Source organism: Heteronotia binoei, chromosome 19 (assembly GCF_032191835.1).
Source record: "Heteronotia binoei isolate CCM8104 ecotype False Entrance Well chromosome 19, APGP_CSIRO_Hbin_v1, whole genome shotgun sequence".
Taxonomy (NCBI): Eukaryota; Metazoa; Chordata; class Lepidosauria; order Squamata; family Gekkonidae; genus Heteronotia; species Heteronotia binoei.
Window position 1 is genome coordinate 3966119 of NC_083241.1, and position 23851 is coordinate 3989969.

At 49.3% G+C, this 23851-nt stretch overlaps 2 protein-coding genes across 3 annotated transcripts in view; one reads left to right on the forward strand and one right to left on the reverse strand.

Moving 5' to 3' along the window:
* The first annotated feature begins 969 nt into the window (after positions 1–969).
* Positions 970–12014, forward strand: SNAPC5 (small nuclear RNA activating complex polypeptide 5). 2 transcript variants are annotated; one of them, XM_060259750.1, is made up of 4 exons: positions 970–1214; positions 8515–8604; positions 10275–10732; positions 11672–12014. In XM_060259750.1, exons 1-3 carry the CDS (start codon positions 1125–1127, stop codon positions 10368–10370), a joined length of 276 nt encoding a protein of 91 aa, XP_060115733.1. In that variant the 5' UTR covers positions 970–1124; the 3' UTR covers positions 10371–10732; positions 11672–12014. The 2 variants fall into 2 exon arrangements, with proteins under 2 accessions (XP_060115733.1, XP_060115734.1); XM_060259751.1 differs by having other exon boundaries at positions 1020–1214; positions 10275–11073; positions 11648–12014.
* MAP2K1 (mitogen-activated protein kinase kinase 1) overlaps positions 11927–23851 on the reverse strand; it is a 74207-nt gene continuing 62282 nt past the window's right edge. The window contains exons 7-11 of the mRNA XM_060259748.1: positions 23470–23677; positions 22045–22109; positions 14974–15035; positions 14644–14689; positions 11927–12992 (exon numbers count right to left, since the gene is read on the reverse strand). Of these exons, the coding sequence (XP_060115731.1) occupies positions 12885–12992; positions 14644–14689; positions 14974–15035; positions 22045–22109; positions 23470–23677 (489 nt within the window). The 3' untranslated portion in view covers positions 11927–12884. The remainder of the gene's footprint in view (positions 12993–14643; positions 14690–14973; positions 15036–22044; positions 22110–23469; positions 23678–23851) is intronic.

Below are 23851 nucleotides of genomic sequence, written 5' to 3' on the forward strand. Positions count from 1 at the left end.
TTCCCCTGAGAAGAACATCAGAAGAGCCCTGCTGGATCAGACCAGGGAGGGTCCATCTAGCCCAGCCTCCTGCCTCACAGTGGCCAACCATCTGGAGGGCTGACAACAGGGCAGAGAGGCTGAGGCCTTTATAAGAACATTATTAGCGTCCTCCTGGGTATGGGGGGGAGTGCTATTTTTTTGAGGTAGAGACACCAGATTTTCAGCATAGCCTCCAGTGCCTCTCCCCAAAATACCCCACAAGTTTCAAAAATATTGGACCAGGGGGTCCAATTCTAAGTCCCAAAAGAAGGCTCCCCTATCCATTATTTCCAGTGGAGGGAAGGCATTTAAAAGGTGTGCGGTTCCTTTAAATGTGATGGCCAGAACTTCCTTTGGAGTTCAACAAAGCAGGAATAAAGAGTCATCTTTAAGACCAATCAATTTTTATTCAGAATGTAAGCTTTCGTGCGCTCTCTTAAGCACACTTCATCAGACGACGATCAAACTTGTGACCAAGGGCACGAAAGCTTATGTTCTGAATAAAACTTGGGTTAGTCTTAAAGGTGATCTTGATTCCTGCTTTGTTCTACTGCTTCAGTCCAACAGGGCTGCCCGCTTGGATCTATCTTTGGAGTTCAATGATGCTTCTCACAGCCTTGCTCCTGGCTCCACCCCCAGTGTCTCCTGGCTCCACCCCCAAAATCCCCAGCTATTTCTTGAATTGGGCTTGGCAACCTTAATTTGGTTGTATCTCATTTTATCTTTTAAAAAACCAAGTTTGTCTCTGGAAAAAAAAATTGTTCTTACTCCTGTACTTTGAAGACTCGGTTAAAAATTATAAACACTTTCTAAAAAGAAATTAATCCTTCTGTTGCTTGATTGACAACCTGGCTCTACCTATGACTCAACAACACACGATCAGGCTGAGCCCCTCCCCTTCCGGAGCTGCCGCGTGGGCCTGTCGCCTCTTTCCTCCCCGGAAGCGGGGCCTGCCGTCCTGTCCTCTCTAGCCTCTCCGTCTCTGTGCTTCCGCCCGCAAGCAAGATGGCGGCGGCGGAGGCCTCTGGACGGAGCGCGACGGGAGGGCCCGTGTGCTCGCGTCATCCGTGCGCGCCGTTGGTGGCGAAGGCGGCGGCGGGAGGATGCTGAGCCGCCTGCAGGAGCTGCGCAAGGAGGAGGAGACGCTGCTGCGGGTTAAGGCCGCCCTGCACGACCAGCTCAACCGCCTCAAGGTCCGCGGCCCGCGGGGGAGATATTTGCATATGCTAATAAGCCGCGGGCACGCGCTTGGGGGAGGGGAGGGAGAAGGCTGCGGGCACGCGCTGGGGGGAGGGAGGGTGGGGGGAGGGGCTGAGAGCATCAGATACCCCCCTCCCCCCGGTCTATTGAGGCAGGTCGTGGCTGTCCAGGGACTCAGGCAGAGAGACGTCTTCCCCATCCCCTCCTGCCTGGTGGACGTCTTTGAGCTGGAGATGCTGCCAGGGATTGAACCCAGGACTTTCTCCATGCATGCCATTGAGCCATGGACCCTCCCTAAAAGCAAAAGTTGCTTTGTCTTGATTTTGCCCATCAAGGTCAGTCTTGTCTACTCAGGCTGGCAGGTGCTCTCCAGGGACTCAGGCAGAGAGACGTCTTCCCTATCCCCTCCTGCCTGGTGGTTCGTTTTGAGCTGAAGATGCTGCCAGAGATCGATCTCAGGGTTTTTGGTATGCATGTCACTGAGCCACGAATTCTCCCTAAAGGCAGAAGTTACTTTTTCTTGATCTAGCCCGATCTTCCTTCCTTCCTTCCTTCCTTCCTTCCTTCCTTCCTTCCTTCCTTCCTTCCTTCCTTCCTTCCTTCCTTCCTTCCTTCCTTCCTTCCTTCCTTCCTTCCTTCCTTCCTTCCTTCCTTCCTTCCTTCCTTCCTTCCTTCCTTCCCTCAGACATCTGACATTTATCTGTCTGTGGCTCTTAATTAAGCAAGTTTGGCCACCCCTGTTCTAGCTCAAGTTTGAGATATCAAAGCTCATAACCTGAAAAATCTTGTTGGACTCTAAGGTGCTGCTGGGCTTGAATCTAGCTGCCCTACAGTGGACCAACACAGGTGACCCCTGAAACAAGAGAAACAGCTGCACTAAGGTGCACAAGATGATGCATGGGATGGAGAAAGCAGAGAAAGAAGTCCTTTTATCCCTTTCTCACAATGCGAGAACTCGTGGGCATTCGATGAAATTGCTGAGCACTCGGGTTAGAATGGATAAAAGGAACTCCTTCACCCAAAGGATGATTAACATGTGGAATTCACTGCCACAAGAGGAGGTGGCGGCTGCAAGCATAGGCAGCTTTAAGAGGGGATTGGATAAAAATATGGAGCAGAGGTCCATCAGTGGCTATTAGCCACAGTGTGTATATATATCCATATAAAAAATTTTGGGCCACTGTGTGACACAGAGTGTTGGACTGGATGGGCCACTGGCCTCATCCAACAGGGCTTCTCTTATGTTCTTCTGTGACACAGAGTGTTGGACTGGATGGGCCATTGGCCTCATCCAACAGGGCTTCTCTTATATTCTTATGTGAGACAGAGTGTTGGACTGGAGGGGCCATTGGCCTCATCCAACAGGGCTTCTCTTATGTTCTTCTGTGACACAGAGTGTTGGACTGGATGGGCCACTGGCCTGATCCAACATGGTTCTCTTATGTTCTTATGTGACACAGAGTGTTGGACTGGATGGGCCACTGGCCTGATCCAACAGGGCTTCTCTTATGTTCTTATGTGACACAGAGTGTTGGACTGGATGGGCCGCTGGCCTGATCCAACAGGGCTTCTCTTATGTTCTTCTGTGACACAGAGTGTTGGACTGGAGGGGCCATTGGCCTGATCCAACATGGTTCTCTTATGTTCTTATGTGACACAGAGTGTTGGACTGGATGGGCCATTGGCCTGATCCAACGTGGCTTCTCTTATGTTCTTATGTGACAGAGTGTTGGACTGGATGGGCCACTGGCCTGATCCAACAGGGCTTCTCTTATGTTCTTCTGTGACACAGAGTGTTGGACTGGAGGGGCCATTGGCCTGATCCAACAGGGCTTCTCTTATGTTCTTATGTGACACAGAGTGTTGGACTGGATGGGCCACTGGCCTGATCCAACATGGTTCTCTTATGTTCTTATGTGACACAGAGTGTTGGACTGGATGGGCCACTGGCCTGATCCAACAGGGCTTCTCTTATGTTCTTATGTGACACAGAGTGTTGGACTGGATGGGCCGCTGGCCTGATCCAACAGGGCTTCTCTTATGTTCTTATGTGACACAGAGTGTTGGACTGGATGGGCCGCTGGCCTCATCCAACAGGGCTTCTCTTATGTTCTTCTGTGACACAGAGTGTTGGACTGGAGGGGCCATTGGCCTGATCCAACAGGGCTTCTCTTATGTTCTTCTGTGACACAGAGTGTTGGACTGGATGGGCCATTGGCCTGATCCAACAGGGCTTCTCTTATGTTCTTATGTGACACAGAGTGTTGGACTAAATGGGCCGCTGGCCTGATCCAACAGGGCTTCTCTTATGTTCTTCTGTGACACAGAGTGTTGGACTGGAGTGGCCATTGGCCTGATCCAACAGGGCTTCTCTTATGTTCTTCTGTGACACAGAGTGTTGGACTGGATGGGCCATTGGCCTGATCCAACGTGGCTTCTCTTATGTTCTTATGTGACAGAGTGTTGGACTGGATGGGCCACTGGCCTGATCCAACAGGGCTTCTCTTATGTTCTTCTGTGACACAGAGTGTTGGACTGGATGGGCCACTGGCCTGATCCAACATGGTTCTCTTATGTTCTTATGTGACACAGAGTGTTGGACTGGATGGGCCAGTGGCCTGATCCAACAGGGCTTCTCTTATGTTCTTCTGTGACACAGAGTGTTGGATTGGATGGGCCATTGGCCTGATCCAACGTGGCTTCTCTTATGTTCTTATGTGACAGAGTGTTGGACTGGATGGGCCACTGGCCTGATCCAACAGGGCTTCTCTTATGTTCTTCTGTGACACAGAGTGTTGGACTGGATGGGCCACTGGCCTGATCCAACATGGTTCTCTTATGTTCTTATGTGACACAGAGTGTTGGACTGGATGGGCCACTGGCCTGATCCAACAGGGCTTCTCTTATGTTCTTATGTGACACAGAGTGTTGGACTGGATGGGCCAGTGGCCTGATCCAACAGTGCTTCTCTTATGTTCTTCTATGATACAGAGTGTTGGACTGGATGGGTCACTGGCCTGATCCAACAGGGCTTCTCTTATGTGACACAGAGTGTTGGACTGGATGGGCCACTGGCCTGATCCAACAGGGCTTCTCTTATGTTCTTATGTGACACAGAGTGTTGGACTGGATGGGCCACTGGCCTGATCCAACAGGGCTTCTCTTATGTTCTTATGTGACACAGAGTGTTGGAATGGATGGGTCACTGGCCTGATCCAACATGGCTTCTCTTATGTTCTTATGTGACACAGAGTGTTGGACTGGATGGGCCATTGGCCTGATCCAACAGGGCTTCTCTTATGTTCTTATGCTAGAAGGGGTCAGAATTTGACAGTTCTGCTGTTGACAGAAAGAAGTGTTGTTCATTTCAAAAAAGAGGTGGACAAAATCGAGCAAGTGCAGAAAAGAGCAACGAGGATGATCCAGGGCCTGGAGAAAGAACCCTGTGAGGAAAGGTTGAGGGCCTTGGGCATGTTCAGTCTGAAGAAGAGGAGATTGAGGGTGGGGGAGAGACATGATTTAAATCAGGGGTGTCAAACTCATTTGTTATGAGGGCCAGATGTGACATAAATGAGACCTTGTTGGGCTGAGCCATTTTGGGCCGGGCCTTGTGTGTACCTATATAACAGGGGTGGCCAACGGTAGCTCTCCAGATGTTTTTTGGCTACAACTCCCATCAGCCCCAGCCGTTGGCCATGCTGGGGAGCTACCGTTGGCCACCCCTGCTATATAAGATTACGTAACAGAGATATAAATTTTATAAAGAACACAGACAAACACAAATATATATTTTTTAAAAACTTAAAACATGCTTAAAAACGTTAGCATTGATCTTAAAGATGCTTTCTTTGTATTTCTCCCATGGGATCCAGGGAACTTGGCAAAGGAAGCTCTGGCTCTTTCCTTCCTTCCCCAGCGGACTGGGGAGGGGGGAGCCTCAGCCAATAGAAGGAAGAGAGGCTTGGCTCAGTAGAAATTGAAAGAGCCTGGCAAAGCAAACTATTCCTCCCCAAGGAAGGAGCCTCAGCCAGTGGAGAAAACTGATGCTTTGCTCTGTAGCTCCTGCGCGATTGAGCAAGCCTTGCAAAGCAAGCTGTTATGCAGAAGGAAGCAAGATATAGGGAGAAGGAAGCAGATGACAGCCAGTTGCTCGGGGGCCTGATTCGGCCCCCAAACTACATGTTTGACACCCCTGATTTAAATATTTGAAAAGCTGTCCTTTAGAGGCGCTGTTCCACTTGGCAGCCAAGGAGAGGACCCAAAGCGATGGGTTCAATTACAAGCAGAAAGGTACCGGCTGGATATTACGACAATATTTTTTTTTACAGTCCCAGTAGTACAGAGGTGGAAACAGCTGCCTAGGGTGGTGGGGAGCTCCCCTTCATTCGCAGTCTTCAAAACGCGGCTGGATGATTATTTGTATGAGATGTTTTATCCTGCATGGAGCAGGGGGTTGGGCTCGATGGTCTGGATGGCCCCTTCCAACTCTAGGATTCGTGAGGGAACTTGGTTTCCGACAAGGTGGATAGGACTTTGGTGGCCTCCCTACTTACTGGGGCACACATCTTCTCTGAGACCTAGGAAGACCCCCCGCCCCCACACACACATACACACACGTGGGAAAAGAGGGAGCGTCTTCTGGAAACATCCTGCTGACTTCCCAGCAGGCTGCTGAGTCTGTAAAAGGGCTCAAACAGCTTCCCACCCAAACTGCAGCCTTCGGGGTCTGTTGAAATGCCAGACGTTTTTGGCAAGCATTAGCACAGCTGTTGGCGGGGTGTTAAGACTTGTGGCATGTGGGAGCCAGGCTCGCACGTAAAGAGGCAGCCTTATAATAGGCAAGGAATGCACTTTCCGGAGGGATTAGAACAGAAGTTTAGTGGCGTGCTCTTCGGATGTCCGCTGGCCATTGTTTGGCGCCCCTGCCGTGCCCCGCTCGGAGGGCAGCTTCCGTGTCTGTTAAGTCTGTCTCTGGAAGCCTGGGGTTTATCCTGGCAAATTTCTTTTAAAATGGAGGGGGAAGAAACAAAAAAAAGTTCTAGTCCAGAGGTGTCAAAACATGCAGTTCGGGGACCGAATCAGGCCCCCCGGAGAGCTCCTATCAGGCCCCGAGCAACTGGCTGTCATCTGCTTCCAGTATCATAATGCCCCTGTATAAATCGATGGTGCGGTCTCATTTGGAGTACTGTGTGCAGTTCTGGTCGCCACACCTCAAAAAGGATATTATAGCAATGGAGAAAGTCCAGAAAAGGGCAACTAGAATGATTAAAGGGCTGGAACACTTTCCCTATGAAGAAAGGTTGAAACGCCTAGGGCTCTTTAGCTTGGAGAAACGTCGACTGAGGGGTGACATGATAGAGGTTTACAAGATAATGCATGGAGAAAGTAGAGAAAGAAGTACTTTTCTCCCTTTCTCACAATACAAGAACTCGTGGGCATTCGATGAAATTGCTGAGCAGACAGGTTAAAATGGATAAAAGGAAGTACTTCTTCACCCAAAGGGTGATTAACATGTGGAATTCACTGCCACAGGAGGTGGTGGTGACCGCAAGCATGGCCACCTTCAAGAGGGGGTTAGATAAAAATATGGAGCAGAGGTCCATCAGTGGCTATTAGCCACAGTGTGTGTGTGTGTGTGTGTATATATATATATATATATATATATATATATATATATATATATATATATATATATATATATATTTGGCCGCTGTGTGACACAGAATGTTGGACTGGATGGGCCATTGGCCTGATCTAACATGGCTTCTCTTATGTTCTTATGTTCTCCCCCTCTCTTGCTTCCTTCTGCATAACAGCGTACTTTGCAAGGCTTGCTCAATCACACAGGAGCTACGGAGCAAAGCCTCTGTTTTCTCCAGTCTGATGGTCTGCCCTTGGGGAGGAAAGGGGGAGGGATAGCTTGCTTTGGCAGGCTCTCTCAATTGCATGGCAGAGCTGCTGAGCCAAGCCTCTCTTCCTTCTATTGGCTGAGGCTCGGCACCCCTGCTTTAGACCCTTCAACTTGATCTTCCAGCTGTCCTAAAAGAAACAGAACTCTTCCTATTCCCGCTTGAGGCACTGGCAATGTTTCCAAGCCACTACGAACACAGCTGCCAAAAAGAGTATATGTCCTGTACCCTTTGAAGCTGTATTCAATTAGAACTGGGGCAGGTTTTCCCTGTTTTCTCCGTTCCTGATATATATACCTAGGGGTGATGTAGCCAATCCTCCAAGAGCTTACAAAAAAGAGCCTTGGAAGCTCTTGGAGGGTTGGCTGCATCAGGGGGTGTGGCCTCATATGCAAAGGAGCTCCTGCTAGAATCCCACCCCTGCTTAAGATTATATATTTATATATTATTTAAACTTATTAAGCTTTTTCAAGGCTCTTTTTTGTAAGCTCTTGGAGGATTGGCTCCATCAGTGGTGTGTGGCCTAATATGCAAAGGAGCCCCTGCTAGAATTCTATCTCTGGATCCTGTACTAAGAGCCCTGTAAGCCCTGTAAGCTCTTGGAGGGTTGGCTCCATCAGGGGGTGTGGCCTAATATGCAAAGGAGCCCCTGCTAGAATTCTATCTCTGGACCCTGTACTAAGAGCCCTGTAAGCTCTTGGAGGATTGGCTCCATCAGGGGTGTGTGGCCTAATATGCAAAGGGGCGCCTGCTAGAATTCCACCCCTGCATATATATAAAATGCCACTTCACCCTAATTCTTTTGCTTTTGAAAAAAGAATCACGTAGCAGAGCCAGCAGACAGCGTGTCGCTACAGGGAGCGTGGGGAAGGGGTGAGCCCGCCTGACTGTCATCTGGAAAATCCAGAACTGAACCTCTGAGCTCTATCATGGAAGTTTGCTGAGTGACCTTGGGCCATTCAGGATAAAATAGAGGAAAAGAAGAAGATATTGGATTTCTATCCCACCCTCCACTCCGAAGAGTCCCGGAGCGGCTCACAATCTCCTTTACCTTCCACCCCCACAACAGACACCCTGTGAGGTGGGTGGGGCTGAGAGGGCTCTCACAGCAGCTGCCCTTTCAAGGACAACCTCTGCCAGAGCTATGGCTGACCCAAGGCCATTCCAACAGGTGCAAGTAGAGGAGTGGGGAATCAAACCCAGTTCTCCCAGATAGGAGTCTGCCCACTCAACCACTACACCAAACTGGCTCTCACAGATGCTGAGAACGATGCTGTGAGCTGCTTGTGACATTTCTAATGGGAAGAAAGGTGGGGAAGAAGCCAAGCAAATCAACAAAGAACCTGTTCACCTTTAGAGATTCACGGTTCCCATCTTTTTCTAGGTGGAAGAGCTGGCCCTCCAGTCTATGATCAGCGCCAGGGAAGAGAATGTGACAGTATCTTCAGCAACTCTGTTGGATGAGCATCAAAATGTAAGTCTGTTGCGAGGAAGGTGTAGGGTTGCCAAGTCCAATTCAAGAAATATCTGGGGACTTTGGGGGTGGAGCCAGGAGACATTGGGGGTGGAGCCAGGAGCAAGGCTGTAGACAAGCATGACTGAACTCCAAAGGGAGTTCTGGCCATCACATTTAAAGGGACCGCACACCTTTTAAATGCCTTCCTTCCATTGGGAATCATGAAGGATAGGAGCACCTTCTTTTGGGGCTCATAGAATTGGTTCCCCTGGCCCAATCTTTTTTGAAACTTGGAGGGTGTTTTGAGCAGAGCCACCAGATGCTATGCTGAAAATTTGGTGCCTCTACCTCAAAAAAACAGGGGGCCCTCTGAGCCCGATACCCACAGATCAATTCAACGCTATACTTTACGGGAATCGGTCTCCATAGGGAATAATGGAGTGCCCAGCAGACATTTCCTCCCTTCCCCACCACTTTCTGATGACCTTGAAGCAGGGGGAGGGCCTCCAAATCAGGGGATCCCCTGCCCCCACCTAGGGATTGGCATCCGTAGGAAGGTGGCTTGGGGGGGCAATAGTGGGAGGGCTTCTAGGTGTCCTGGCCCCACTGGTGCCTAATGGCACCTGGGTTTTTTTGGCCACTGTGTCTCTAAGCTACTTGGACTGGATGGGCCATTGGCCTGATCCAACATGGCTTCTCTTATGTTCTTACGTGGCATCCAGAAGTCAGCTACCGATCCTAGTGGACAGCTGGTGTTCAGGTTTCCTCTGCTGACCCATCCCTTTAGTGGTGTTTATCTCCTCCTTCGCGGGAAAAACTATGACTGTCTCTCATGCCATGGTGTAGGGCCAGCACACTGCATGGGTGGCCCCACAGTATCCCTGATATTCTCGAGAATTAGAGCAAGATATTAAGGCCCTGGTTGGCCTCCGTTGGAGAGGAACACTTGGTGTTATTTGAAACGCTTTTCTCAAAATGTGCCCATCTGGCGCTTTCAAGAGAGCCCGTTTGGTGTAGTGGTTAAGTGCGCGGACTCTTATCTGGGAGAACCGGGTTTGATTCCCCACTCCTCCACTTGCAGCTGCTGGAATGGCCTTGTGTCAGCCATAGCTCTCTTATCTGGGAGAACCGGGTTTGATTCCCCACTCTTCCACTTGCAGCTGCTGGAATGGCCTTGGGTCAGCCAGAGCTCTCTTATCTGGGAGAACCGGGTTTGATTCTCCACTCCTCCACTTGCAGCTGCTGGAATGGCCTTGTGTCAGCCATAGCTCTCTTATCTGGGAGAACCAGGTTTGATTCCCCACTCTTCCACTTGCAGCTGCTGGAATGGCCTTGGGTCAGCCAGAGCTCTCTTATCTGGGAGAACCGGGGTTGATTCCCACTCCTCCACTTGCAGCTGCTGGAACGGCCTTGAGTCAGCCATAGCTCTCGCAGAGTTGTCCTTGAAAGGGCAACGGCCTTGGGTCAGTCATAGCTTTCGCAGTTGTCCTTGAAAGGGCAGTTTCTGTCAGAGCTCTCTCAGCCCCACCCACCTCACAGGGTATCTGTTTCTTTTGGGGGGGGGAGAGAAGAGATTGTAAGCCACTCTGAGTCTCTGATTCAGAGAGAAGGGCAGGGTATAAATCCGCAGTCGTCGTATTCAGGCATCTCTTCTTCACCAGAGTTCTCTTCTGTTTCCTCTTGGACAGATGGACAACGAAGCCACTATTAATCAAACTAAACTGCAGCTGCATGTTGGGGAAGAGGAGGAGGAAGAAGAAGAAGAAGAAGAGTCAGACTCCTAACTCAGATGGACTGCCTTCTTATCCCAGACTCAGGAACTTCCCCGTCCGCCATTCAAGCAAACTATTTCGTCACTGTTTGCTTGGTGCTACAGAAAAAGAGGTGCCGCTGGGTTATCCGAAAGGTTTCCAGAGGCACTGATAACATTGTGGGGAGGAGTGGGAGGAACAAAAATGAGGGTGTCGGGAGAACACATTCTAATGTAGCATGATTTCTTTTGTTTTTTTAAAAAAGACAGCTAATAGAGCCAAGTAGCACCTGGGAATTGGATCATGCAATTCACAAAGCAATAATACAACCTATCCTTGAAGGTGTTTGATTGCAGGTGAAACAAAAAAAAATAGCTATAGCTGGAAAGGCCTGGGTGCTCTGCCAGCCGCACACTCTGCCCACCCCAGGGCACCCAAAGGGAAGGGACCATCAGCCTGGGACCCTTGGGTGCATCCTCCCCCCACCCCCAAGGAACCACTGCTAATTTAGAACAAAATCTCTAAATTCCAACCATCGGGCTCGTAGCACAAAACTTGGAACGTTTAAGTATATCGATGGGCAGCATTTGAAATCTGTGGATTCTTCATTGCTTGGGGTAGGGAGACATTTCGGAATGCTGCACCTTTCTGCCAGCGTGGGCCTGAGTTGTGGGGGGGGGGGGGGGGCGGTATATGTGATAGAAATCGGAGAGAAGAGATTGTCATAGGGTTCTCTGTGAGAGGCTTCTTCTTTTCCCCCCTTGGGTCTCTCTGTCTTTTCTGGAACATGGCTGGGCTCCTTGCACACAGCAGGATTGGGGCATGCTCCTGGTACTGCACAGGCCTGTGAGCACTTCGAGGGACCGGGGGTGGGGAGGTGGAAGGCACTTTCAACTTGTTCTTGGCCTCGCTGCTTTCCCTCTAGCAGCCGTCCTTTAGGCAAAGGGGGACTCTGATCCACCTGTTTTCCTTCTGCGGCTGTGTTCTCTTTCAGTCAGCTGCAAGCTTAGAGTAGAAGAGGAAAGAGGCTCAGGAATCGGTTGGGGATTCTGTTTCACAAGCCAAAACGGAGGTACTTAGGACAGAAACCCCCCCCCCTCAGCCTAAAGCGGGGTGAAAGCCCCCCCCCCTCACTGTTACAGAGATTGTCAGTGTATGAATTGGAGAGGGGGGTGGAATTTGTTTGGGGGGGGAGGATTAATCTAATGTGTGGGCCAAGGGGTGGAATTCTAGCAGGAGCTCCTTTGCATATTAGACCGCACCCCCAAGGTAGCCAATCCTCCAAGCTCTTGGAGGATTGGCTATCTCAGGGGGGTGCGGCCTAATATGCAAAGGAGCTCCTGCTAGAACTCCTCCTCTCTGTGTAGACCCATCCTGAGGTACTTGAACAGCCAGCTGATAGGCACTTGTTACCTCTTTGCGTGGAGATGCTGTGGGAGGGGGAATTTGTAGCACACGCCCCGGGGTTGGGGGAGACTTAAGCACAGAGCCACACGCTTTGGGGACAGTCTCCTAATATTATTTGACAGCAATTCATATTCGCTTTTTTTGTTGTTGTTTATTTTTAAACAAAAATCCATTCCTCGAAGGAACCTTGTAATATATTTATTAGTGTAAGATGGAAATGTTCAACATCCGAAGGAATAAAACGATCGTAAGGATTTTCAAACACAAAAAGTCTGCACAATTGTCGTGTCTCAAAAAAGTTCAGCGAAGCGTGGAAGGGAGCGACCACACTCTTAGCGCGCGTCTTCATTTTGCATTCTGTCAGAGGCCGGTTCTCCCGCCCCCCCCCCCCCCCCACTCAAAATGCAAGACAGCAAATTAACCGGAGAAGAGATGCGCGTCACTGAAGCAATCTGGAAACATCCAATGAGACACCTAGAAAGAAATAAATAGGGAAAATGCCAACATGATGTTGTGGCGGGAGGGGGGGGCGGAGGGGAAACTCTGCTCACGTTTCGGGAGAGCACTTTGAGCAAACTGAAGCTGGGAGAAGCAGGAAACAAAGCAAAGGGAGGGGGCCCCAAGCAATTTTGCTCAGGAGACCGGCAAAGTACCACCAAGTAACAAAAGGCTCAAGATCAAAGCACCCTAGCGGGACAGGGAGATGAGCGGTCCAGCGGGATCTCCCCCCACTCTAAAGGAAGAGCAGACATCTACTCCCAATTTGCATCTGGTTATCTTAAAAGCGTCACGTGACTGGGCAACTGGGAGGCATCAAACCAAAACAGCTGTTGATTTACCCACAGAGAGAGAGAGGGGTTGACATGGAAAAGAATTTGGCACATGCACAGTAGAGAGAAATCGTTCACTGGTGCCAGGGTGGTGGGGAGAGACGAAGGGGTGGAGAGAGAATACACGTTAGCTTTGAGAGACAGGACCAAAACCAGCATCGTTTGGACACATCAGTGGTTCAGGGTGGGAGAAATTCATCAAGCGTTGCTCCCGTTTGTTCCTACGGGTCCCCATCGGGTCTCAAGTGGAATGAAGGGCGTGGGGCAACAGTGCTCTGCGGGTTCCTGGGGCGGTGCCTGAGGCCAGGACTCAGCCCACGTGGGTCGGGGTGCTGGGCTGGTTGAGGCCGATGGTGGAACACAGCCAGCCCGCAAAGTCCACCTCTTCCGCATCCGATCTCTTAATGAATGTGTGGACCTGGAATGAAAGACAGGAACGGTCTTAAAAGGGAAACTCGGTTCCTTACCCAAAGGCAGGGGTGGCCAAACTTGCTTAATGCAAGAGCCACATGGAATAAACCTTTGGGAGCCACAAGTCTTCCATGTAAGAGGTGGAAAGAAAGCAACTTTAACTGCATTATCCAAGCCACCAGTCTGACTTGGCTTGGAGAAGTGATTTAAAGAGACCAATGCCTTTTCTCCAGGCTGTGATTTAAAGTGAGAAATGTCTTCTCCAAGCTGGCCAACCAGGTGGTGAGGGCCTTGAGAGGCACACAGTATGTGTGAAAGAGCCACAGTTTGGCCACCCCTGTCCAGAAGCAAGCATGGAAACTATATCTGTAGTGGGGACAGCAGGCAGCATTTCTGCGAAGACTCAAGGAGACCAAGTCCAATGAGGAAAAGTTGAGGGAGCTGGGGATGTTCGGCCTGGAGAGGAGGCGGCTGAGAGGTGATAGGATCACCATCTTCAAGTACCTGAAGGGCTGCCATAGAGAGGATGGTGCAGAACTGTTTTCTGTGATCCGAAAAGGTCGGACCAGAACCAATGGGTTGAAATTAAATCAAGAATTTCCGGCTCAACATTAGGAAGAACTTCCCGACCGTTAGAGCGCTTCCTCAGTGGAACAGGCTTCCTCGGGAGGTGGTGGGCTCTCCTTCCTCGGAGGTTTTTAAACAGAGGCCAGATGGCCATCTGACAGCAATGAGGATCCTGTGAATTTAGGGGGAGGTGTTTGTGGGTTTCCTGCATTGTGCAGGGGGTTGGACTAGATGGCCCTGGAGGTCCCTTCCAACTTTCTATGATTCTATGCAGGCCTCAGATTTAGCAGGAGCTCAGAGGAGCACAGCTCCTGAACCTTTCCGATGGTTCCCCCTCTTCCTCCCCCACCTACCTTGTCCTTTGAACAGTAGGTGCAGCTGCATAACAATCCCTGGATTAGGAGAGTGAGCCCCCAGCAGCCCTCATTGAGCCAGTTTGGTGTAGTGGATAAGTGCACGGACTCTTATCTGGGAGAACCGGGTTTGATTCCCCACTCCTCCACTTGTACCTGCTGAGATGGCCTTGGGTCAGCCATAGCTTTCATAGAAGCTGTCCTTGAAAGGGTAGCTGCTATAAAAGCACTCTCAGCCCCACCTACCTCACAGGGTGTTTGTTGTGGGTGGGAAGGTAGAGGAGATAGTGACCGTTCTGAGACTCTGAGATTCAGAGTATAGGGCGGGATATACCGTAAATCCAAAATCATAATCTCATTAACCCCTGGAGAAGCCCAAGCCGCCCTTTCTCCATTTCTTATGTGATTTCGGGCAGCGGGTAGCTTGCTGGCTTTTTAACTGGGGGGGGGGGGGGTGGTCCAGGAGAGCCCCAGGCTCTCTAGCCAGCCCAAGCAGGCCTCGCTCACCCGGGGCTCTGCTTTCTTGCATCAGGTTGCTTTTGACTGGGGGGGGCGGCATATGCTAATGAGTTATGCTAATGAGCTCTGCCACCTATTCTACAAAACGATCCCTGATTCTATTAATCCTCCTCCCAGGCTGAGGGCGGATTTCTCTTCATTCGTTCAGATGTTCCAAAGGCCAGGAGACGTCTCGGGGATGTTCACGACATTTAACCAAAGGAGCAAATTTCCACTCACCATGAGCTGTTTGAGATCTGCCCTCTCAGCTGGGTTTTTGATCAAGCTATGAGGGGGGGGGAAAAGGGAGTCATGTTTCTGTCGCTGCATCAGTTCACGTCTGCTAGAAATAATTGCGTTAAGGCACAGAAAAGTTCAAGGCCTTCCTCCCCCCCTCCGCCCACCTGTCTGTTTGCCCTGGGGCTCGTGCCAGAGAGCGTCCGGCTAGCTCGTCTCCCATTCACATGAACGAGGGGTGCCAACGGGATGTTTTCAGAGTCAGGCACCAAAATGAGCCCTCAGCAGTCAGCTGCTTCTGAAGGTTTAACTCCGCCCGAGAACCAGACTCACCATTTGTTCACAAAGTCCTGGAATTCCAGACTGAAGACTCCGCTGGGAAGCTTTGGAGGCGGCTGGGAAAAAAACCCACAAAACCAGAGAGAATCAGCGGGGGAAGCCGCATGGCCTCCAAGGCTTTCAATTTCACTCTTGACAGCAGAAAGACAAGTCTGATGCTATTGGGCGATGGAGGCATTTTTGTGGGGAAAGTGATCCACTGGTCCAGGGATGGCTAAACTTGCTTAATGTAAGGACCACATAGAATAAATGTCAGATGTTTGAGAGCCGCAAGACATGAACGTCAGGTGTTTGAGAGCCGCAAGACAGGAAGGAAGGAAAGAAGGAAGGAGCAGGGAGGGAAACATGGAAAGAAAGCAGCTTTAAATGCATTCTCTAAACCTCTGACTGGCTTGGCTTGGTGATTTAAAGAGAGGAAGGAAGGAAGGCTGGCTAGTTGATGGGGAGGTAGGAGGGAGGGAGATGTGGAAAGAAAGCAACTTTAACTTTAAATGCATTCTCCAAGCTGCCAACTGTCTTGGCAAGGAGATTTAAAGAGACAAATGCCTTCTCCAAGCCAGCTGAAGGGGTGGTGGGGGCTTCAAGAGTCACACAATATGTGTGAAAGAGCCACGTGTGGATCTCGAGCCACAGTTTGGCCACCCCTGCACTGGTCCATTTAATTCAGAAGAAGACGACTGCAGATTTATACCTCACCCTTCTCTCTGAATCAGAGACTCTGGCTTACAATCTCCTATATCTTCTCCCCCCACCCTGTGAGGGTGAGTGGGGCTGAGAGAGCTCTCCCAGAAGCTGCCCTTTCAAGGACAACTCTGTGAGAGCTATGGCTAACCCAAGGCCATTCCAGCAACTGCAAGTGGATAAGTGGGGAATCAAACCTGGTTCTCCCAGGTAAGAGTCCGCACACTTAACCACTACACCAAACTGGCTCTCAACCTCTTCAGCAACCTCTTTAACAACAGTGGCCAACTAGTTGCCCCAGAGGGTCAGAGAAGAGGGCACAGAGGCCAAAGTCTTTCCCCAACACTGTTTCCCTCCTAGAAATGGTACTTGGAGGTTTTCAGCCTCTATCAGGAGTGTCAAACTCACTTGTTATGAGAGCTGGATCTGACAAACTTTATAAAGGACACAGACAAACACAATTAAAGATTTTTTAAAAACTTAAAAGTAAAACATGCCTTAAAACATTAGCACTTGTTGATCTTTAAGGTGCTTCCTTTGTATCTCTCCCATGTGATCCAGGGAACTGGATAGAGGGACCAGGAAGGGGAGGAGCCTCAGCCAATAGAGGGGAGAGAGGCTTGGCTCAGTAGCTCTGCTGTGCGATTGAGAGAGCCTGGCAAGGCAAGCTATTCCTCCTCCCCAAAGGAGGAGCCTCAGCCAATGGAGCAAATAGAGGCTTTGGCCTGTAGCTTCTGTGCGATTGAGCAAGCTAGGTAAAGTAAGCTATGATGCAAAAGAAAGCAACAATAATAAAATCATAGAGTTGGAAGGGACCCCCAGGGTCATCTAGTCCAACCCCCGGAGAAAAAGGGAGAAGGAAGCAGATGACAGCAGTTGCTTGAGGGCCTGATAGGAGGCTTCCAGGGGCCTGATTTGGCCCCTGGGCTGCTTGTTTGACACCTCTGCTCTGAATGGAGACTCTCTTGGCTAGTAGCCATTGATGGGCCTGTCCTCCATGACCGTCTCCCATCCACTTTCATAAGAACATAAGAGAAGCCATGTTAGATCAGGCCAATGGCCCATCCAGTCCAACATTCTGTGTCACACAGCGGCCAAATAAATAAATATATATATATATATATATATATATATATATACACATATACACACACACACACACACTGTGGCTAATAGCCACTGATGGACCTCTGCTCCATATTTTTATCTAACCCCTTCTTGAAGGTGGCTATGCTTGTGGACGCCACCACCTCCTGTGGCAGTGAATTCCACATGTTAATCACCCTTTGGGTGAAGAAGTACTTCCTTTTATCCGTTTTAACCTGTCTGCTCAGCAATTTCATCGAATGCCCACGAGTTGTTGTATTGTGAGAAAGGGAGAAAAGTACTTCTTTCTCTACTTTCTCCATCCCAGGCATTATCTTGTAAACTTCTATCATGTCACCCCTCAGTCGACGTTTCTCCAAGCTAAAGAGCCCTAAGCGTTTCAACCTTTCTTCATAAGGAAGGTGTTCCAGCCCTTTAATCATTTTAGTTGCCCTTTTCTGAACTTTCTCCAATGCTATAATATCCTTTTTGAGGTGCGGCGACCAGAACTGCACACAGTACTCCAAATGAGACCGCACCATCGATTTATACAGAGGCATTATGATACGGGCTGATTTGTTTTCAATTCCCTTCCTAATAATTCCCAGCATGGCGTTGGCCTTTTTTATTGCAAACGCACACTGTCTTGACATTTTCAGTGAATTATCTACCATGACCCCAAGATCTCTCTCTTGGTCTGTCTCTGCCAGTTCACACCCCATCAACTTGTATTTGTAGCTGGGATTCTTGGCCCCAATGTGCATTACTTTGCACTTGGCCACATTGAACCGCATCTGCCACGTTGACGCCCACTCACCCAGCCTCAACAGATCCCTTTGGAGTTCCTCACAATCCTCTCTGGTTCTCACCACCCTGAACAATTTAGTGTCATCCGCAAATTTGGCCACTTCACTGTTCACTCCCAACTCTAAATCATTTATGAACAAGTTAAAGAGGATGGGACCCAGTACCGAGCCCTGCGGCACCCCACTGCTTACCATCCTCCACTGCGAAGACTGCCCATTTATACTCACTCTCTGCTTCCTATTACTCAGCCAGTTTTTGATCCACAAGAGGACCTGTCCTTTTACTCCATGACTCTCAAGCTTTCTAAGGAGCCTTTGATGAGGAACTTTATCAAAAGCTTTCTGGAAGTCAAGGTAAACAACATCTATCGGGTCTCCTTTGTCCACATGTTTGTTCACCCCCTCAAAGAAATGTAACAGGTTAGTGAGGCAAGATCTTCCCTTGCAGAACCCATGCTGAGTCTTCCTCAATAACCCGTGTTCATCAATGTGCCTACTCATTCTGTCCTTGATAATGGTTTCTACCAACTTTCCCGGTATTGAAGTCAGACTGACTGGCCTGTAATTTCCCGGATCTCCTCTGGAACCCTTTTTAAAGATGGGGGTTTGCTACCTTCCAGTCCTCAGGAACGGAGGCAGATTTCAATGAAAGATTACAGATTTTTGTTAGAAGATCCACAAGTTCAACTTTGAGTTCTTTCAGAACTCTCGGATGTATGCCATCCGGACCCGGTGACTTATTAGTTTTTAATTTGTCTATCAGTTGTAGGACCTCCTCTTTTGTCACCTCAATCTGACTCAGGTCTTTCAACACCCCTTCCAATATTAGTGGTTCTGGGGCGGGCAAACACTTCTCATAACTATCTACTTTCATAACTATCTACTCTTCATGTCCGTCACTATATCCCCTGGCATTGAATTCCACATTTTAATTACTTGTAAAAAGAAGGATTTCCTTTTACCTGTCCTGAACCTATGGCCCATCAGGCTGTGGGGTGACATGATAGAGGTTTACAAAATTATGCATGGGATAGAGAAGGTAGAGAAAAAAGTACTTTTCTCCCTTTCTCACAATACAAGAACTCATGGGCATTCGATGAAATTGCTGAGCAGTTGGGTTAGAACTGATAGAAGGAAGCCCTTCTTCACCCAAAGGGTGATTCACACATGGAACTCACTGCCGCAGGAGGTGGTTGCGCTACAAGCATAGACAGCATCAAGAGGGGATTGGAAAAGCATATGGAGCAGAGGTCCGTCAGTGGCTATTAGCCACAGCTTATCGTTGGAACTCTCTGTCTGGGGCAGTGATGCTCTGTACTCTTGGTGCTTGGGGCACATTGGGAGGGCTTCTAGTGTCCTGGCCCCACTGGTGGGCACCTGGATTTTTTGGCCACTGTGTAACAGTGTTGGACTGGATGGGCCCTTGGCCTGACCCAACAGGGCTTCTCTTATGTCCTTATGTGACACAGTGTTGGACTGGATGGGCCACTGGCCTGATCCAACAGGGCTTCGCTTATGTTCTTATGTGATACACTGTTGGACTGGATGGGCCATTGGCCTGATCCAACAGGGCTTCGCTTATGTTCTTATGTGATACACTGTTGGACTGGATGGGCCATTGGCCTAATCCAACAGGGCTTCTCTTAAGTTCTTATGTGACACAGAGTGTTGGACCGGATGGGCCACTGGCCTGATCCAACATGGCTTCTCTTATGTTCTTATGTGACACAGAGTGTTGGACTGGCTGGGGCATTGGCCTGACCCAACAGGGCTTCTCTTATGTGACACAGAGTGTTGGACCGGATGGGCCACTGGCCTGATCCAACATGGCTTCTCTTATGTTCTTATGTGACACAGAGTGTTGGACCGGATGGGCCACTGGCCTGATCCAACATGGCTTCTCTTATGTTCTTATGTGACACGGTGTGTTTGGACTGGATGGGCCATTGGCCTGACCCAACAGGGCTTCTCTTATGTTCTTATGTGACACAGAGTGTTGGACTGGCTGGGCCATTGGCCTGATCCAACATTGCTTCTCTTATGTTCTTCTGTGACACAGAGTGTTGAACTGGATGGGCCATTGGCCTGATCCAACATGGCTTCTCTTATGGTCTTATATTCATTGGATGCCCTCAAGTTCTAGTGTTTTGGGAGTGGGAGAAAAAGTTCTCTTTGTCCGCTCTCTCCACCATGTGCAAAATGTTACAAACCTCTGTCAGCCCCCACCCCTCCCCTTAGGAAGGTGAGGTCGCTGCAGTGACTCCTGAGTACTGGCCAGCTGACAGCCTTGTATTTTTCACTTTTCAAAGAAGAAAACATCCACTCCATTCCCAAATTGGAAGCGCAGATATAGTGTTGCCATAGCAATGGTCTTCAGCACTCGTGCTGGCCGTATGAAGATGGCCACAGGCCATAGGCCGGACTGGGAAATGCTGTTTTATCTTAACATTTTTTTTAATAGAGCACATTTTAAAAATGCAACTGTGACTCAGCACTTGAAGTGCGTAAAAGATCTAAGGTGAACCTGTGAATGTGTGCACAGGTAATGAAGAAGATATTGGATTTATATCCCGCCCTACACTCTGAATCTCAGAGTCTCAGAGCAGTCACAATCTCCTTTACCTTCCCTCCCCCACCCCCCACAACAGACACCCTGTGAAGTGAGCGGGGCTGAGAGAACTTTCACAGCAGCTACTCTTTCAAGGACAACTCCTACAAGAGCTCTGGCTGACCCAATGCCATTCCAGCAGGTGCAAGTGGAAGAGTGGGGAATCAAACCTGGTTCTCCCAGATAAGAGAGCTCTGGCTGACCCAAGGGCATTCCAGCAGCTGCAAGTGGAGGAGTGGGGAATCCAACCCGGTTCTCCCAGTTAAGAGAGCTGTGGCTGACCCAAGGCCATTCCAGCAGCTGCAAGTGGAGGAGTGGGGAATCAAACCCGGTTCTCCCAGATAAGAGAGCTCTGGCTGACCCAAGGCCATTCCAGCAGGTGCAAGTGGAGAAGTGGGGGGATCAAACCCGGTTCTCCCAGATAAGAGAGTTCTGGCTGACCCAGGGCCATTCCAGCAGCTGCAAATGGAGGAATGGGGAATCAAACCCGGTTCTCCCAGATAAGAGAGCTCTGGCTGACCCAATGCCATTCCAGCAGGTGCAAGTAGAGGAGTGGGGAATCAAACCCGGTTCTTCCAAATAAGAGTCCGCACACTTAACCACCACACCAAACTGGCTCTCTAATGAGGGACAAGGAATCAGAATTCCACACAGTTCTTCACAGAAGAGCGGTTTCCCCACCACAAAATCAGGTGTGGACCACTTTCGGCCTCAATCACAATGCAATTTTATTTTAACACTATGTTGTTCTAACTGCTGTTAGCCGCCCTGAGCCCATTGGAGGGCGGGATATAAATGTAATAAAATACAAATAAATAAATGTCCCAGGCAGAACTTGTAACCCGCTCTTCACTCAGCCTGACTGGCCTGCTGAGACCTCTTGCAGTGGCTTAGCAGAACAACCTTTCACGGTACACCATGGCCTCAGCAGGTTGCGAGCCAGTGTACTGTAGTGGTTGTTAAGAGTGTCAGACTAGTATCTGGGAGACCCAGGTTCAAAGTCTCACTTGTGCCAAGGAAGCTTGCTGGGTGACCTTGGGCCCGTCACATTCTCTCACCCTAACCTACCTCACAGGGTTGTTGTGAGGATAAAATGGTAGTGAGGGGCATAAGCTGCTTTGGGGTCCCCACTGAGGAGAAAGGCCGGGTAAAAATGAAGTAAATACACAAAAAAGAAAGGGCAGAGCTATTTCCTCACATTCTGTTGTGGGAGACTGCCACGTTTGAAGGTTTTCAAGCACAATCAGAACAATGGAATCAGTCAAGATCTGTGCGTTGGGGACTGGAAGGAATCATCTAGAACATTCATGGGGAAAGAGGCTATCCCCCTGACAAGATGTGTCAGAGTCTTCTGGATTCTGAAATATGGTTTTTCTGTGGACATGACTTCATTCCATTCTCGGCAGCAGCAATTAGATGATGAAGACGATATTGGATTTATATCCCGCTCTATACTCTGAATCTCAGGGTCTCAGAGCAGTCACAATCTCCTTTACCTCCCCCCCACCACAATCAACACCCTGTGAGGTGGGTGGGGCTGAGAGAGCTCTGACAGAAGCTGCCCTTTCAAGGACAACCTCTGCCAGAGCTATGGCTGACCCAAGGCCATTCCAGCAGGTGCAAATGGAGGAGTGGGGAATCAAACCTGGTTCTCCCAGATAAGAGTCCACGCACTTAACCACTACACCAAATTGGCTTTTCCTCATGTTGAGCCAGAAATACTTCCAGACTGGCTCTAGGGTGAATGTGACCATGAAATTCATGAAAGATCCTGCTTTGGAGGCTAAGAAAAGAATGAACCTCCTTCCACTCAAGAGGCACTTCTGAAAAGCCTGCTTTTTACGAGGCAGGAGACGCAGGACAGAAATACCCTTGCAAGCTTACCTCATTGACAATGTAGTCTAGGAGCTCGAAGATGGCCATCGGTGGCCGGGTATCAGAGCTGTAGGCTGAAAAGACACAGGTGGAAATCGACAAACAGGCGCAGATGCATTTATAAGCTTTACAAAAATGTGTGAGCTGGAGGCTAAAAAACTGTGAGCTACCCAAGGGTGGAATTCTAGCAGGAGCTCCTTTGCATATTAGGCCACACACTCCTGATGTAGCCAATCCTCCAGGAGCTTACAAGGCTCTTTTTTGTAAGCTCTTTGTCAAGCATTGGTATTTCGAATAATCAAGCTATTGTTTAAATCAAATACTTGCTTTATTGATAATCCAATACTTGCCCAAGGAACGATACCTTGGAAGTGATACAGAATGTTACATGGCATGGCATCTTAAAGGCTACTTCAAAGACAAAGTTCAGATAACTTCAAAACATAACATACAGATGTGAGTTGTACAGAAGGTTTGACGCATACTATCAACTAGCCATTTGGATACTACAACACCTCTCAGTTCCCACACATTCCTGGCTTGCTGATATGTATGGGAACTCGGGGGAGGTACTTCTACTTTACAGTATGGAGATGACGTGCATATCCTGCATCCTTGAGAGTCCACAGGTGGGGGAAGCTTTGAAAAGAAATCTTTATTCAGAAAAGCGGAATAGTTAAGAGAGAGGGGGGAGAAGTATGAACACCAAATGCATACTAAATCAATACTAGAAATATCATGCTTGACACTCTTGGAGGATTGGCTACATCAGGGGGTGTGTGGCCTAATATGCAAAGGAGCCCCTGCTAGAATTCCAAGCTCTTGGAGGATTGGCTACATCAGGGGTGTGTGGCCTAATATGCAAAGGAGCCCCTGCTAGAATTCCAAGCTCTTGGAGGATTGGCTACATCAGGGGTGTGTGGCCTAATATGCAAGGGAGCTCCTGCTAGAATTCTACCCCTGCTCGCAGGTATTTGACTCTCAAAGGCTCATGCCCTGAAAGTCATGTTGGTCTCTCAAAGGCTTGACAGGACTTGAATCTAACTGTGGTGTTGCAGAGCAGCATGGGGACCTTCTCAAACTCTCCAATCGTCTCTGCAAAAAAGGGCTCAAGGAAACAGAACAGCTAGCCTCCCTCTGCATCGGCCCACCTCTTTCTACAAAGGGGAGGGACAGTGGCTCAGTAGTAGATCATCTGCTTGGTAAGCAGAAGGTCCCAGGTTCAATCCCCAACATCTCCAGCTAAAAAGAGTCCAGGCAAATAGGCATGAAAAACCTCAGCTTGAGACCCTGGAGAGCTGCTGCCAGTCTGAGTAGACAAGACTGACTGTGATGGACCAAGGAGGGTCTGATTCAGTATAAGGCAGCTTCAGATGTTCATAAGTTCAACAAGACATCTGACCCAGCTTGCGTTTCCAGCCCCCGTCTTCTTACCGCTCATTGGCCGGCCAGGCGTTCTTAGCCTAGGCGATGTCTCCGAGACAGGCGAGTCGCCCCCCATGGGGCAGCCAAACATGAGCTCCAGCTCCTTCGAATCCGGTGGAGGGATCGGATACCTGCCGATGGCCATTTCCACCAGGGACAGCCCCATGCTCCAGATGTCGGACTGGACTGAATAGTGAGTCCCTTGTAGTCTTTCAGGCTGCGGGTACAAAAGGACAAAAAAAAATTGTCATGTAATATGTACATGTGTTGAGTCAAATACTCATATTCTTCTTTATTGTCATGTATGCAGACCTTCATCACAAGTATTTACATCCTCTTTTAATTAGCATGGTTGATTGTTCGGATGCACTTAAGGTCTACAAACTTTTGA

What these genes read in the sequence shown, in the direction of transcription:
- SNAPC5 (XM_060259750.1), top strand. Translation starts at nt 1,125, where the DNA reads ATGCTGAGCCGCCTGCAGGAGCTGCGCAAGGAGGAGGAGACGCTGCTG. An exon ending in ACCAGCTCAACCGCCTCAAG is followed by an intron (nt 1,215 to 8,514) that starts GTCCGCGGCCCG and finishes ATCTTTTTCTAG; the next exon opens with GTGGAAGAGCTGGCCCTCCA. An exon ending in TGTTGGATGAGCATCAAAAT is followed by an intron (nt 8,605 to 10,274) that starts GTAAGTCTGTTG and finishes CCTCTTGGACAG; the next exon opens with ATGGACAACGAAGCCACTAT.